The sequence below is a fragment of the Parambassis ranga genome, unplaced genomic scaffold (assembly GCF_900634625.1).
Source record: "Parambassis ranga unplaced genomic scaffold, fParRan2.1 scaffold_21_arrow_ctg1, whole genome shotgun sequence".
NCBI lineage: Eukaryota > Metazoa > Chordata > Actinopteri > Ambassidae > Parambassis > Parambassis ranga.
In genome coordinates this window covers 8,348,775-8,365,045 of record NW_021144767.1, presented here as the reverse complement: position 1 = coordinate 8,365,045, position 16,271 = coordinate 8,348,775, and the positions used below count along the sequence as shown (strand labels likewise).

At 45.6% G+C, this 16,271-nt stretch overlaps 4 protein-coding genes and 1 pseudogene across 5 annotated transcripts in view; 1 reads left to right on the top strand and 4 right to left on the bottom strand.

The window, feature by feature from the left end:
- Positions 1–1,069: 1,069 nt before the first annotated feature.
- LOC114429905 (uncharacterized) lies at positions 1,070–2,571 on the top strand (annotated as a pseudogene).
- An 888-nt stretch (positions 2,572–3,459) lies between these two features.
- On the bottom strand, positions 3,460–6,964 carry LOC114429795 (C-type lectin domain family 11 member A-like). 2 transcript variants are annotated; one of them, XM_028398441.1, is made up of 6 exons: positions 6,782–6,964; positions 6,165–6,332; positions 5,810–5,924; positions 5,622–5,729; positions 5,125–5,208; positions 3,889–4,301 (listed from the first exon to the last, which is right to left on the bottom strand). In XM_028398441.1, exons 2-6 carry the CDS (start codon positions 6,249–6,251, stop codon positions 3,889–3,891), a joined length of 807 nt encoding a protein of 268 aa, XP_028254242.1. In that variant the 5' UTR covers positions 6,252–6,332; positions 6,782–6,964. The 2 variants fall into 2 exon arrangements, with proteins under 2 accessions (XP_028254243.1, XP_028254242.1); XM_028398442.1 differs by lacking the exon at positions 6,782–6,964 and having other exon boundaries at positions 3,460–4,301; positions 6,165–6,357.
- A 2,179-nt stretch (positions 6,965–9,143) lies between these two features.
- Positions 9,144–11,725, bottom strand: LOC114429786 (uncharacterized protein C1orf198 homolog). The gene is made up of 6 exons (XM_028398428.1): positions 11,393–11,725; positions 11,073–11,123; positions 10,528–10,653; positions 10,143–10,310; positions 9,726–10,061; positions 9,144–9,218 (listed from the first exon to the last, which is right to left on the bottom strand). The coding sequence occupies exons 1-6, from the start codon at positions 11,696–11,698 to the stop codon at positions 9,162–9,164; spliced, it is 1,044 nt and encodes a 347-aa protein (XP_028254229.1). The 5' UTR covers positions 11,699–11,725; the 3' UTR covers positions 9,144–9,161.
- Positions 11,726–12,929: 1,204 nt separating this feature from the next.
- On the bottom strand, positions 12,930–14,780 carry LOC114429797 (gap junction Cx32.2 protein-like). The gene is given in 4 exon segments (XM_028398444.1): positions 12,930–13,825; positions 13,828–13,885; positions 14,097–14,230; positions 14,652–14,780. Coding segments are annotated over 3 exon segments (786 nt in total). The 5' UTR covers positions 14,226–14,230; positions 14,652–14,780; the 3' UTR covers positions 12,930–13,226.
- LOC114429904 (dihydroxyacetone phosphate acyltransferase-like) overlaps positions 14,410–16,271 on the bottom strand; it is a 4,392-nt gene continuing 2,530 nt past the window's right edge. Inside the window, exon 4 of the mRNA XM_028398514.1 lies at positions 14,410–14,436. Coding sequence (XP_028254315.1) covers positions 14,410–14,436 — 27 coding nt within the window. The remainder of the gene's footprint in view (positions 14,437–16,271) is intronic.

Genomic DNA, 16,271 nt, shown 5'->3' with positions numbered 1-16,271 from the left:
TATATTTGAAGTGGGACTTAAAAAACCTTCGTAGCAGGCTAACAGAGCTAACCGGAAGTACGGTCGATGTTGAAATAAACTACTTTTGCGCATAATAGACGTAAAAATACAAAACAATATATATTTATATGTCTGTATATATATATATGTCTGTCAAAATATGTGTATATAATAGTAAAAAATGATTTTTTCCTTCCTGTTTACGGAAGCCCCGGCCTGGTCCCTTCACGTGATTGCGTCACGTGGTCCGGAAGTGCCTGGCTCACATGGGTTTTCCTACAGGCTGCTGCAGGCAGTCAGAGCTGCAGTCAGAGCTCCAGTGTGACCATGGCCGAGGATGTGGCCGCTGCCCTGAGTCTGCTGGTCAACCTGGGCCAAGTCCTCCTGCAGCAAGCCGAGCAGGACGCAGCAGGTAGGGGCCGACCGGACGAAGCTCCGAGGACACGCACGGTTGATGGTTCCTTAGCTGGAGGGAAACTTCTGTGTTGGTGAGGTGTATCTGATCCGCTGATTAATGCGGCTTCTCTTGAAATGTAATATATTTAAGAAGAGTAACTCTGTGCACATTTAGGCGGAAGTAGGGACAAACAATCAGCCAATCATTGAAGAGAACAGTTTCAAAGGGTTGAAACCTTCTAATGTAAAGAAAGAAATGTGAATGCAGGCCTAGGTGGGATTAAAATATGGATACATGTATTAATTAGGTGTTCTAATGCCTCACATGAGCACTGTGTGACTGGGACACAGACGCCTTCTTCATGCCTCTAGTTAAAGCAGATCAGCGGATTAGAAGGGCCCCTCTGGCATCAAGGTGGCTGCTGTAATCCCCGTCATGCATATTTGCCAACACAATCCAGCCTGAGCCGTGACTGTGGCCCCCTTGTTCTCCTGCAGCCTCCTTGGAGATTTCGTCCCGCACAAGATCACCCGTTGTTTGGGCTGATCACAAGCCGGAGCAGGCCTCTACAGAAGGTAAGTTACTACACATCTGTGTCATGGACTCGTGACGTCCTGGTCCATGTATGCTGTTGTTACTGGGCAGCCTCGGGGTGAAAACGAAGAGTGAAGCGGAGGGCGCTATGGCAAAAAGCATTATCAGTGGAGTATGGATTACAGCGTGCAAATGAGTAGTGAACACAATAATCCATTGATTACTAATCCAGATTACAGCCACGAATCATGATCTTCGTCCTGTTTTTCTCAGAGACGCAGCAGTGAGGGAGAAGGTAGAGGACCTTCTGCAGCTGGAGGTCTGTCTGTCGTCTTCTTTTCCACACTTTGAATACGTTTCAGTTCATACGCTTGATATCATCTGTACTCAGACTAGGCGACTACACATTATATATATATAGTGTGTGTGTGTGCTCACGCAGAGTGAGTGGGACTCCTTCCTGGAGAGTGTGGACCGAGGCCTTCAGACAACAGATGGGCAGCTGTCGGGAACAAAGATGGCGGACAGGCTGAGCCATGAGACGGAGTTCACCGACGGACGGACCGGAAAGTAGGTAGCAGGTTCACACAGCACCCGACGGAGACGTGTCACAAGTGGTGTATGCCGTGTGCTTTTGTCAACATATGTGTGTTTAACAGGAGCGTGACCCTGAGTCAGTACCTGGGTCAGAACCAGAAGCTGCTGCTGGTTCTCATCAGACATTATGGATGACTGCCGTGACGAGACCACGTGACCGAGCTGGCGGCCAGTCAGGTCAGTGTTTCTGCCATTGTGTTCCATTCACAGTCATGCTCTGTATGTTTCGTGTGGAGTCGAGCAGTGTGTTCAGCTGCTTCACAGGAAGCTCATTAGCATGTATGCTAGTAACTACGCTGCTGACGAGTAGGTTCTGATTTTCTGTCATTGTGCTGCGTGCAGGCCCTCCTGGGGCGCTCGGTCGGTGCGGGTCTTGGTGGTTTCGTTCGGCGGCGCAGAAGGAGCTCGGCTGTGGTTGGATGCAGACCGGAATGCACCTTCGAAATGCTGCTGGATCAGCAAGAGAAGGTTGGAGACGTTCAGCAGACGCTCTGTGCTGGTGGGCAGCTGCATGGGGAGCAGACGCACCCAGCAGCTGTTTGATGACGTGTCCGATGACCAAAAACACCTGTTTTTCTGACAAGTCACCCACCAGATGTTAGCAAGTGTGCCAGGGAAAGCATCCCACATGAGGTGCTGCTAACTGGACACATCTTTCCTGCTGCAGGTCTACAGGAGCTTCGGCCTGGGCTCGTCCTACTCAAAGGTGATGAAGTTCGAGTGCCTGCTTCATTACTCGGAGTACACACTCGCAGACAGAGACTTCCCTGACATCCCTCCTCGTCTGCTGGAAGACATCTACCAGGTGCGGATGGAAAACAAACGTCACATGGCTCAGGTCTCCCTCACTAACAGGACTTTTTTTTTTTAGTTGGGCGGGTGACTTTTTGCTGGACGAAGCAGGGGCGGTGCTTCTCTGTCATCCAAGTAAAAACCCTCTGGACAGGCCGGCGGTGAAAAGACGTCCTGCAGGCGGCGGACTCAGCGGGCGGCTCCACGGACGCCGTGTAGAACACAGACACTGTGTGTGCCTGGGGCACTGACGCCACAGAAGAAGAGCAGCTCTTCGACTCGCATTGATGACGTCACTCCTCGCTCTCATGGCGCCATGAAGAGGTGCTGACTGATGCCGAGGCTGAGAGAAAAGACATCTGCTCCTCTCCGTTGTGTCAGTGTTTATGAAGAGTAGAGCGAATTAACTTTCAAATAACAATCAGGTCGTGATGAGAAGTGATGTCTTTAGATTTTAACAAATGATAAAAGTATGTATGAATACCTATGAATAAAATAAACGCATGATTTGCTAGGAGCTGTGGGCTGTGTGACGTTACCTGAATCAGCTGTGTGTTGCGCTTGCAGTTCACACTGCAGCCTCTAGGGGCTGGCTCCAAAGGTGAGTCAATCCCTATAGACTCCCATGTTAACATGTTCACATTGGAAATAAACATGTTTACAACATGGTACCAAAAATATTTCATGATTTTTATTTTTTATGATTGAAAATAAAAAAATGATTTAATTATGCTCCGCCTCTTTGCCTGTATTAGGAGTCTAGGTGGACTGTAGTCATGTGCTCCAAGTTATTGAGAAAAATGAATGGTGGTCAACATATATGATATGTGTGGCGTACATACATCCAGATCAATACATATTTTGCCATTGACCACCATTCATTTTTCTCAATAATGAGGTCCCATGTGGTCCACAAAAAGAAGGCAGGGCTTCAATTCTTTAGAAAACAAACCCATGTGTAACCATAGCAACAAATTATGTATATATACACACACACAGGGATTAATAAAGTAATGCTTAATCTTAATCTTTCTAAAACAAGTAGTAACAAATGAAGGTGTCATAAAGTTTTATTTTGATATTGGTCAAAATACCTAGCCCTACAAATGCGTAAAGCTTTTTACTGAAGATCACGGGCAGCCATTCACATTCAGCCTTGTGACGGTGTAGCGCTCACCACGGGACGTCCTGATCATTGCAAAGGAGGTGAATGGAGGTCAGGAGCGCTCCTCTGGCTAAAGCATGGGTGTGAACAGAGTCCCACCCTGTGTCAGACACGTCCTGCCAGGTTTCTGTTTGTACCAAATACCACAGCTGAATGTTTCTGCATGAATATCGTATTAATAACACCAGAATCTAATAAGACTGGATTCAGTAAAGGACTTAAATGGAAACGTAGGAATTTGTGCAGATTTACTGCAAGATACAGTGCTGACACGATGCTAAGCTAAATGCTAAACGACATTATATTGGATGTTTATATTAAAACATTTCTTCCACCGCCGAATCTTTTAAAGCAAAAATAAATTAGAACGTATTTCTAAGAACAGCTGCTGCAGTGACTCGTACTAAAGAGCCACCCTGTCGTCGAACTCGCAGACATAGTTCATGGTCCGATCGCAGTAGTGGTCCCACCAGTCACCATCGTCTGACGACATGGCCACGCAGTTCTCCCGCCTCCCGCCGTCCGGCTGGCTGGACAGGAAGTGTTTGCGCCACTGGAAGTACGATACCTGAGTGCTGTCGTCAAACAGGTACGCGCCCTCGGATCGGAGGTCGTTGATGCCAAGCCAGACGGGCCAGTTCCCCGGACGGAAGAAGGACTTGACGTAGTCGGCCAGGGCCTCCTGCTCCTTGCGGTCTCGGGGCATCGCCATGCGTCCTCCGCGTTCCAGGCACTTCCTGGACGCTCCGGCGTAATCCTCGTAGCTGTTGTACACCAGGTAACATTTGTAGCCTACCCGGTGTCCCTTTTGGCATCCTGCAAAGCAAAGAGGATCAGGTCAGGTTTAGTCAAGCAGGCGCAGAAACATCTTCAACCAATCAGATCAACACATTGTGAAGTGGAAGCAGGGACTATAACATAAATGTGGGACTGATACACCCCTCAACAGTCTTAAAAATAAAGTGTAAGGTAGCCGGAGGGTTGGTGGGGAACACACGCACAGTGTTACTGTGGAGTCAAGGGTTCGACCCCCCCAGTCCCCACAAGCCGTTTTGTTTTCCCCTGGTGTTATGTTTGGTTTTTTGACGATCCAGTTTCAGAGACTCGTTGACTCATGTTACATGCTTTGACCACAATCACCGTTATCGACACCTGGCTTGTCGGACATTTGATGTTTTTATTTTTGCTTTGGTCTCCTCCAGCTCCTGAGTATCTTCACTATGAAATCTTTATCTGTTCACTAGCTATTTGCTACTGTTATGAGCCTGCACCAAAACAAGCCCTGTATCAACCTCCAGTATTTTGGCTGTTTAATTTGGAAAGAGAGCTGTGCTGCGTACTGCAAAATTCCAGTGAACCTCTTTGATGCAAGCTTTGAACAAACAGCTCGTGTCTACCAGCTACATGTTGTATCATGCGCCTGATTTCCATCTGTCCTGGCTTGGTTACGCTCCCAAACACATAAACAGACACAAGGTGATTGGGCTTGCAGTTTGTGTTATTGCGGTTCACACTGTGGCATGCTGTGCTGCTTCAGGGCCTCTCTCATCTGTCAGTTCTTTGTTATTTACACTTTCAGCAAATCAAATGTAAGTGTTGCCTAACAACATACATAAAAGAAGGGGACACCAGCTCGTACCTTCCAGTCTTCCGATCTCCTTGCGGTTGTCCTTGCTGTGCTGATAGACCTCTCGGATGCTGTCCTCCAGCTCCCCGACTTTGGCTGTCGTTTAGAGAGGGGTTGCAGATGTTAGACGGCTCAACACATCGAACAATGACAGAAACAAGGGTTGGTCAAAAAAAAAAAAATTTAAAAAAAATTTGATGACTCATCCTGCACACGGGGGCGTGTCCTAAATTAGCATCCAATGAAATTTCACAGCATCTCTCAGATAAGAATTCAGGCTTAGCCAACTGTTTAGCAATGCTGGGGTAGCATGTTAGCATACAGCTAGCAATGACTGTTGTCAATCAGGTGACATCATGTTCAAGAACCAATGAAGTGTTCCCAGGTCATCGTGTCATTGTTTTAGAGCATCTCTTGAGTGGTGGGTGGTATGTGTTAATCTGACCAATCAGAGCCTCCGTACATTCTTTACAATAAACTCCGGCTATGATTGGATATGATGGGTTTACCGTCCATCCTGGTCAGACGGTCCATCAGCTGGGTGACTTTAACATCCAACGTGTAGTGACCGACGCTCAGCTTGTGGATGGCCTGGTCCATGCCTGCTAGTCTAGACACTGAGAGCACATAGAAGAAGGTAGCTGACATGTATGAAAGAACAGAGACAGGTGAAGGTTATTAAACATGTATGACATACATATGTAGTTGTAAGAGTTTTCAAAGTCTGACACTGGGTTGGTTGGTTCTGGCTCCGGTTCTGGGAGGATGTCGGGAACGTCGCCCCTTGTCTTCTTCACCTCTGGCAGGGACTCCTTCAACACACACAAACACATTTCCATCAAAGCCTGGGCTCCTTGAACACATCTGGATCATGTTCAGAGGGATCCTACGGCGCTTTATTTTGAAAATCTGAGACACATGTGATTAATCAAAATGTCATGAATCCTTTTGTAGCATCATTAATATACGCTCAGAACAGTGAAAGGCTTCAGTGTGTCCCTGAACACTACAGCGAACAGAGAATGTTTCAGCAGAGCACACAAAGTCCTGACCTGTGTGGGTGCAGCGCCGGCCGTCCCTGCAGGAACACCCAGAGAACATAAACACAGGAGAGCGAGCGAGGTGGCAGCCGGTCCCATTTTCTGCTTCCCCCAGGAGCTGTGAGCCGTTCCTTCAGCAGTTCAAACTCCCTCTGAGGCTCTCTCTCTCTCTCCTGGAGCCTTGGCATTAGAAATGTGAATGGGAGCTGGTATACACCCCCTTTAAAAAAATATCCCTGCCTCTCTCTCTCTCTCCCTGCTACACAACAGGAAAGCTCCTTCCACCTCCCATTTCCACTCTTTGTGTGATTCACAGGTCTCTGCACTCATCTCTGAGAATGTAAACAGCCCAGAAACCAAGAATAACAACCTTCTCTAAGCTCGGCTGTAATGTATTTTAAAGGTTTCATTTTGTTAGCCTGGCATTACAGTTTGACGCAGAACAACACATAACCCCCCTTTACTGCCTCCATAGGGTTCAATGAGCTGCAGCAGGTGCTGCTGATCATCGGTCCTTGATGGATTGATCATCAGCAAGATGTGCAGACCTTTGTGAAAGACAGCTGTCAATCTATAAAGGAGTGGACGACCCGCAACATGCTACATGTCCATGACAAGTCCAGTTTTACCTGCAGCATCTTCACCCTCATGCTCTCTGTGATGCTCTCTGCTTCTCGTAGCCGGTGTGGTGGTAGTAGTCTTCAGCTCCTCTTTATGCTACATTTAGCCGTCTCTCTGCAGGTCCGGTTACCTTTGGTCTGTACATTGCACATACTGTACATACATACACAGCCCTTTTTACTGCATCAGCTCTGCAGCAGCACAGAAAATATGGCTTCAATAAATCTTATGTAAGAGCCTGTGCATGTGTGTGTGTGCAGTGGGAGGTATGCCAGTTAAAATGCCACAAGAATCCAGTAGAGTTTCCAGAGGGGAAGCTTCTTCAGGAAAGTCTCTGCGATGTGGAGACTGGGAGGAGCGCCGGCAGCAACAGGGACAGATGTGTCCACACACACACAGCTGTTCCAGCAACACAATGGATGACTGAGGTTTTTCCAGGCCCTTAATGTTAATTAAATGTATTATTACACCATCTCTTGTGTGTCTTTTGTCAGAATACATGCAGTACTCTGGGGATCAGTATTTTGCAGATATTTTCCCATACATATCTCCTCAGCACAAAAACATCTGGATGACTAATTTCCACGTATCCTCCACCTCTCAGACATGACCGACACTTCTAAAAGCAGGGGAAATGTCATGCGAGGACAACTCCAAGTATCTTCTGTTGACTTTATGAACCTTCATTCATAAAGTGTCCCTGTAGTGACACTAACCGGCACTGTTACACACAATAACAGGCTTGTTTCTGTTTAGTTTAATACCGAGCAATGATTTCCACCTCGGACCAAACATTTGCTGAACACAAAGCAGCCATTCAGGCTCCTGGCAGTGTGGGGGGGGGGTGCTGCAGAGAGAGAGAGTGGAAGGTGAATGGCATCTGGATGGGACAGAGGCACCTCAGTTCACAGGGACGATAAACAGAAATATACAGTATCATGAAGACTGATACACTCCACCGTTCAAAGGTCTGGGGTCTCCAGGCCAGTTCTACAGCTTCTCTGATCAGCAGCTTAACTAGCTTGCTAGCTTAGCATAAAGAACTCCAGACCTAACCAGGAGTACTGAACCAAGGTAGCGGTTTAGTAGTGGTCTGAACCACGACCTCAAGACACCTGGACAGATGAACGATCATGCTAAGCTAAGCCTAGCCACGTGAATGCTAAGTTTAGATGTTTACTTTAACACCTGCTTAGTCACAAATATTATGTACTGTTCATTTTAGGAGTAAGGTGAATACACTGCCTGCCCTGTTCTAGTCCTCTCAGCCTCCATACGTATGAAACACACTGGTTTCCTGAAATCGACACATCGGGATGAACCTCTCAGAGAGACGGTGGATTCAGATCTTGATGCTTTTAGACCAGATGTCCTCTGAGAGCGGGTACCCTTCCCTCTCTCTCTCTAAATGATGTCATGGGAGTTGAACTTGTTGCAGCCACTGCCGTGGTGACCTCTGCTGTTCCTTCACAGGCTGTGTCGATGTGGCTTTCATTACCTTCTATTTCCAAGGGCGGAAACTTTTCCATCATTATAAAGGAATTCAGTTTATAACCAGAACTCTTGAAAGCAAGACAAGAAACAGGGTTTGATTAGTTCCTTCCAATCATTTACCTCAAAATGTGTGAGTGCAATATATATATATATATATATGTGTAGCAGAAGATACAATCAGCAGATAAATATAAAGTCAGTAAAATAGTTCTCTAGTCATGTGTTGGATTTCTATGACACAAATGCTACTGATCACTACACTCTGCCCTATCACACCATGTTCATATCATTGCTCAGTTTGAGGTGAAGGGTGGAGATAAGGTGATAAGGAGCACTGTAACATCTGTTCCCATGGTAACCCAGGCTATGAATTTCGTGCCCCTGAACTGTATAAAGCTAAAGTCTAGTAGATGCACTATGAGCAGGAACTGCAGCAGTGAATGCTACTTCACTGCTAAACCGTAAAGGTCTATGTTGATATACCGGTGTAAATTAAACTAAGTGGACGATGCTTTAGTGTTACCATGTTTTCTAGTGTCTAACAGCAGCCGAGTCACTGTGCGCTCACAATGCAAACATCATCATGGCCGGTCGACAAACTAAATAAGTGTGGCCACAAAACAAATGAAAGACTTTCCCAAGTTAATACACATAAATAAGTCAGAGTACCGAAGCTCTTCAGAAGTAGAACCGAGTAAATGTTTGGCATTTAGTTTGAAAGCAGGGAGAGCGGTGACGTAATGTCTTAACATGCCACTGAAGATGATTAGAGAACATAAATGTGGTGGTCTTAAATCTACATGTGGATGTCTGTAGTCGTGGCAGTGTGGTCCTCCTTTAGAGTGATGATGAGTGCCGACTCGTGCCGAGCGCTGATGGGTCTGGGACTGTGGTTTACCAGTTGTCTAAGAAGTCAAATCCGGTCTTCAGGATGCTGTTGCTTGTGTTAAACTGGAAAGGAGACAGGAGAGGACATATTAAAACACTTCAGAGGGACGGAGGACATGGTCCAAAGACAGGTTTTAACTGGATTACCTACAGAGAGACTAGCTAGTTGGTTTGTAGCTGACAGGACGGCCAAACAGCACCAACTACACATGCAATGGAAAATTAAAAACAGCTGCTTAAGTTGGAGAAAGGACGCTATTTAAAGAGGTCTGTCCCTTTAGAGACAAAACGTGTGTGTGTCCTGCTGATCTCCAGTAACTGCATGGAAGCCTCCAGAAGGCATCGAGTGTTGCAGTGATATCAGATGCACTCTTTGTACTGTGTCACCAAGGATGAGGACACAGTGTGGTAAGACCAAGGTACTGTACGTCCTAAGCAGAGCAAGGGTGCAGACACATATAAGCATGCACACACACACACTAATATGTAGTGACTTACTGGAGACACTGTGAACACAGCTGGGCTAATGATCAAATGAACCATCAATGAAAGTGTGATCATGTGACTGACCTGGGAAAAGGTGGGGCTGGCACCAACGTGGTGTGAGCCCTCCTCCTCTTTCTCTTTCTCCTTGGACATACGGTTGGAGGAGAACACTTCATCCAGGGCGTTGCTAACGGACGGCAGGGTGCTCTGGGACCTCTCCCACCCTCCGACCGATGATGAGACGCTGACGGGTGGGGCCGGGGCCGGCGAAATGGAGATGGATGCCGGCGTTGCGCTGACGGCGACTGGAATGGGGGGCAGTGGAGCAGGAGGCTTTGGAGCTCTCTGCTTGGTGGACTTTGTCGGAGCTGGAGGGTGGGACTCCACTGTCTCGGGCTCTTTGGTGGTGACGGAGGTCTCCTGCAGAAAAAGAATGTGACTGATTAGAATGAACGAGCTAGTACGTGAGTTTATGGAGGTGATCAACAAACGGTTGCTTACCTGTCGGAGGTAGGAGGGGAGGGGTTTCTCTCCCTTCTCTAAGGATTTGATCTGGCTGGGTGTCAGGGACTGGAAGTCTGCCTGCTCGCCCTCCAGCCTGGATCTCTCAGCGCTGATCTTCCAGAATGACGATTCCTCCTCTGCCCTCCGACCCTCGCTGACAGACACCTTTGAAATCGCACAACCGCGACGCTTGATCAAAAAAATGCTTTGCACTCAGAGCTGCATTTAAAAATGTTTACAAGCATGAATCATCTGCGAGTACAAAGATCATTTGTGCTCACAGCCATCAGTCAAATGTTCCCATTCCTAATAAATCACACTACACTCCCAGGAGTAGTACACTCCCAGGAGTACACTCCGACAACATGAAGCCTGATCGCACCTTGGTTCCTGGTGTACTTTTTCCCAGCTGGCTGGAGTGAGGAGCCTTTGCGGGCTTGGAGTCGGCCTGTGAGGCAGAGATCCCCTGGTCTGTGGAGCCTGATGTCAAACTGAAGTCCAGCTGACTCTGAAAGATGGAAAAGAGCTTATAGCAGTGACCATATGACGTTCGACCTTATTTACTGTAAGATCAAAATGGACATGGCCTAAATCACTATGATCCTAATGTGGCCTCCTGTGTTCATACATGTGTAACTAGGATACACAGTAGTGTGAGTAAATTAATACATAAACATCCTTGCTAATGTTGTCTTATAATCTGTGGTTGTGCTGCTGGTTTGTGAGTCAGAGTTTCACTGTGGGTGGAGCCCCAGCAGCTCCTCCACACACACACACAGTGGCAACATGCTACTGCTGCATGCATGAGTACAACAATACCGCTGCCAAGCTTTCAGACAAGCCCTAAAGTTCCATGGTTTATATCAGCATCTGTCTTTACAACGATGTACATCAGAGTCAGAACACATTGTTGTGATGAGTTCCCACCTTGGTTTCCCAGGAGAAGGGGGCAGAGTGCTCATCTTGCCAGGTGATGTCCTGTTCAAACAAACAGTGTCAGATCACATCATGTGCAGGAGCAAGAGTTAAAGTGTGTTTAACATTCAGAGCAGCACCACATGGCAGCAAAGTCAAAAAGTCCGCGAGCCAAATATGATGTGTTGCTAGGTTACGCATCCAGTAGCCGCGGTGACGTTGCTAACATATTTCAATGGCGACGTGGCTATTGTTAGCATAAACACACGGGCTGCTCTGTTCCCTACACGCACCATGAGAGCATTAAACTACATGTGACGTGGTTCCAGTACCTCCTCGCCGAAATGAACGATCTTCTGCCCCGTCTGAATGAGCAGCTTAGGATAACAAACCAGTTCCTCGCGGTCCACTCTGTGCATAGCGTATCGGGCTCGGATGTGTGGATCCATCATCCAGTTGTCGATGGCCGTGTCCTGCTCCTGCGGGCTCATTTTCTCCCAGGAAGAGCCGTGCTTGGCTTTAATTTTCTCCCGCTCCTGCATGATCTTCTTTGCCATGGAGTTAATGGAGGAGAAGTATTCCAGCTTCTTTTCCTCCATCCTGTGGCTGTCGAGCCCCGCTAAGGTTGCGGCGGCCATCTTTAACTGCTGCCAGCTGTTGTTGAAGGAACAGGAAGCTGGTCACTGTGCGGGAGGAGGTGGGCGGGGCTTACACCGCTCTGTGAGTGAACGGCGCCATCTTGTGGTCAATGATATACAAGACTATAAGCTACCAGTGTGAATGTACAGGGTCTGAGTGACTGTCACAGCTCAGAGTTCAGTGGTTTGATGGAGACAGGCAGGAATGACTTCCTGTGTCTCTCAGTGGTGCATCGTGGGAGTCGGAGTCTGTTGCTGGACGAGCTCCTGTAGCTGGTCAGCACAGTGTGGAGCGGGTGAGAGGGACAGTCCAGTATGGTCTTTATTTTGGACCACGTCCTCCTCTGACACACCTCTGTCAGAGAGTCCAGGTCCTCTCCCACAACATGGCCGCCTTCCTGATGGTTCTGTTGAGTCTTTATGCCCCTCACCCTCAGACTGCTGCCCCAGCAGACAGCAGCACACATGATGGCTCCACAGACTCAGAGGCGACTCTGGCCCCTCCTGTAAACATGTCCACGTTCTTACTCCAGTCCAGTTTGTGGTCCAAGTACATTCCCAGGTATCTGTACTCCTCCAGCACCTCCACACTGACCCCTGTGATGCTGGTAGGGGTCACTGGAGCCTTGGTCCTCCTCAGATCCACCATTTGCTGAACACAACATCAGCAAATGACTCTCACAGTGATGAACTGTTAACAGAGCTGGTCTCCACTTCACCACTAGATGTCACCAACACGGTGATGCTGGGTCAGCGTCAGGTTCAGTTTAGTCGTTAGTGAGATAATCTCACTATAAACCCTAATAATATAAACCACCATAATATAACACTAAACGACAAGAAGAATTATGGATTTAAAGTTTGTTAACAGGAATTATCATGACTAAGCAGAAATATAATGAGATGAAACCTTTTATTTATCACACTTACAGTACCATAAAAGGTATTAGGGCTTATGGGGCACAGTTAATTATGACCACATGGGGGCAGTAGAAACAGGTCGTTACAACAAATGAGTTGGTTAATTTTGCAGACATTAAAAACCATAATAAGTTAGTAATAATTCATACAGAGTCATGGTTTAGTGACTTGTCATCAAGTATGATGAATAAAGAGAAACAGAGATGTAGCAGTGTGACACTTTTATCATGTTTACAGTCAGGTATGCACACAAGGACATTCATTCATATTAATATAACAAAAATTAAATAAAATATATACAATTCATCAATAAAGCCGAAACTGAAAGTTTTATTAAGACCATACAATTTTATTAAAATTTTGTTTAGAACAAATAGGCTTTAAGCCAAAGCAAACTGGACCAGGAGTCAAAGGTAAGGAGCCAGGTCCCTTTAACTTTCATTCACTGGATATGTAAACAGAACCGGCCCTTAATGTTAAGTTAAAAACAATAAAAATTAAATATAACCACGAGAAAATCCACTTTTTAAAAAAGGGTTAGCTCCAGAAACAATATCATCATCTATCAACATCTAGATTTTATCCTTTGGATCCAAAATGGCGCTCTTCACGCTGTGCTGTGAGAGGCGCCATGGAGGCCCAGCTTCTCGTTTTTCATCAGGGTATCTCCGTTGAAGCGCGGGTGGATGGCGATGGCGGCCGCCGGCACCGTTTTGGACTTCCTTCTGGACGAGCGGGAACACGCCAGGTAGAAGATCTCAGCCACGTTGAGCACAAGAGAGATGCAGGACATGACCAGCATGAAGATGATGAAGATGGTTTTCTCAGTGGGTCGGGACATGTAGCACTCCACGGTGAAGGGACACGGGGCTCTGGCGCAGACGATTCTCGGGTCCATGACGAACCCGTACAGATAATACTGCCCAACGATGAACGCTACCTCCAGGAGGATTCGGAAAAATATGGAGGTCATGTAGTTCCCCAGCAGGTTGCCTTTGATCGTGACGTGGCCTTTGTCGTCGGAGTACTTGGGAATCTTGACCACTTCGCTCCTGGAGTGGGTCTGCATGTACTGTCTGAGCTTGTTCTCTTTGTGGATGACGTGGATGACGTGGCCCAGGTAGATCAGGGTTGGGGTCGAGACAAAGATGATCTGGAGGACCCAGAATCGGATGTGAGAGATTGGAAAGGCGTGGTCGTAGCAACGTTCTTACAACCGGGTTGTTTGGTGTTACAGATCATACTGGACTGTTCATCGCTCCAAACCTGCAAATACCAAGAAAAATATGGTCATTTTCCGTGATCACCATGGAGACAACGTTTGTGGGCTGAATTATGAAGCTGGCGCCCTCCTGTGGTGATATACATAAGCAGAAAAAAACTGATTATGTTACATCTTTCCCAGATTAATCCAGGAAGCCGAGGACAGAGATTGATCAGCATAAATAAATAATCAATCAATAAAGTAGAAGTAGACCTTTTCTGCTCCAGCTCCAAGCACCATGATCCTGAAGATGAACAGCACGCTGAGCCAGACCTTCCCGACGACGGTCGAGTGCGACTGGACCTTATTCAGCAGAGCTGACAGAAATCCCCAATCCCCCATGTTTTCTGAAAAAATAAATAAAATAACAATATGTAATAATAACAATAAGAAATATTTGATTATATTTCATATTTTCAAGTTAATTATTTATGGGAGCTTCAGAAATAATGAACGATTCCAATAAGGGACGAGCTCAAAATTCTGCGATCATTCTTTTATTTTTATAACATTAGTCATGCTGCCATCATTGATCATTGATCATAACTGATATCTACAGCGAAAAGAACAAAATCAGAGTTTTAGTTTTCAGTTTTTTTTCTGTGTTTAACAGATCACACATGGATCATACAGAGAGTTAAGAAACAGGGCGTCTTTGCCTCCCTACTTCATTTACACTCTATCAATGTATCAATAAACATATAATTTAATACACCCTCATGTCTAACCTAAGAGTTATTGTAAAGAAGAAAGGAGTGTACGGCTTACCTTTGACTGTTCTTGGAGACACACAGACCGGTCAGCAGCTGTGCAGCTGAATGATAAAGAGCTGCGCTATGATACCTTGAACTTTAGATGAAATGTCGCAACAGTGCGAGCTGTCACGTTGTCATGACATCTGGAAGTGTACAAATTTGGGCTGAGCTGAAAGATTGCAGCGGTTAATGATTGACAGCCCATAAAGCAGTAGATTCCTCTACTGGTGATTTTGTGCTTCTGCAGCTGTTTTTACTGCGTGTTATTGTTCACTATTATCACTCTGTGATAACCCCCCCATGAACTCCCATACAGTATTTGGTATGTGCAGAGATTGTCAGTGTTTCAAAAGTTCAATAATCATAACAGCAGAGAGCTAAAGTGCAACGGCGTGAGGTGCACAACACATGCATGAGAGAAGCTTTAGTATGTGCCTGTGTCTTACATATATATTGGAATGACATGTTTAGAATTCCAAACATATATATATATATATATAGTTCATATCAATATTTTACAGTAAGGGGCCTTTTCAAGTAAAGAAATGTAAAAGTATTAGTTTGGTTGGAGAACTGTTGTTCAACCTGTTAGCACAGTATGTGTATTAATATGTATACAAACCTAAATGTATAGAAAATGGCTGGGAACTATAACCTTTTAAAGTTTTTAATTTAGACAAATATGTTTTATTTTGGAAAAAAACAAACTAAGACTAAGAAAACAGGTTAAGTCAGTTCATGGTTAACTAGAATTTCCACAGATTAACATGAGGATTGGAGACAAGATCCCCCAAAGAGGCTTGTAGAAGAGTACACAAATGTTAATTTTCCACACGTTTCTTTAAAAAAAAAATCATTTTATAGGTCTGTCAATCACTTCATATGGATGATACAGTACTCTATTATCAAATGCACACATCGTCTATTTTTAAAGGGGAAAACTTTTCATATAAACACTAGTGACACAATGTTTTATTCAACTTGAATCATTTATTAAAAACAGAATGCATACAAAAAACAGACTCTTCAATCAGCATCGTTCCATAAGGAAACATGCAGCATGACAATCAGAGCCAGTAAATCAAGGTGTGGGTGAAGAACGCACAAGCTTTTATCACAAGCCAGACAAACCAAGTTACAACCAAAACACATGTAGTGGGTGGAGGAAGGTGGTGCCAAATAAATGAAAGCAATAAAACAAAACTTGGCCTACAGAAACACCTCTCTAAATCATCTACAAAATGGCTGAACGAAGTCTACAATGGAGGCATCAACCGATAAACTAGAAATCCCGAAGTGAGCCAAAAATGGAGCGGGTACCCCGTCTTACCTGTCCCAATAACTTAAAGAACACATTCAATAACTGGGCAAACCAAAGTCTTCTACATGTGAGTATCTGACATAAATACATATTCACTATTGCACAGTTTTATTAGTAAATTTCCATTTAAAAAATGTGGAAATATGTTCCTTAATGTTGTGTTTTATTTTTTTAGTCTCTTGATATCTGACCCCATAGAGGAGGCACAATCTGAAATGTATGGTGGATTTAAAACGGTCCTGTCTGCGGTTTTTAATGGCCCAGTAGTGGTTTCGTCTTGGCTCCGTCCAGGCTTCCTCCCACACTGCGGTG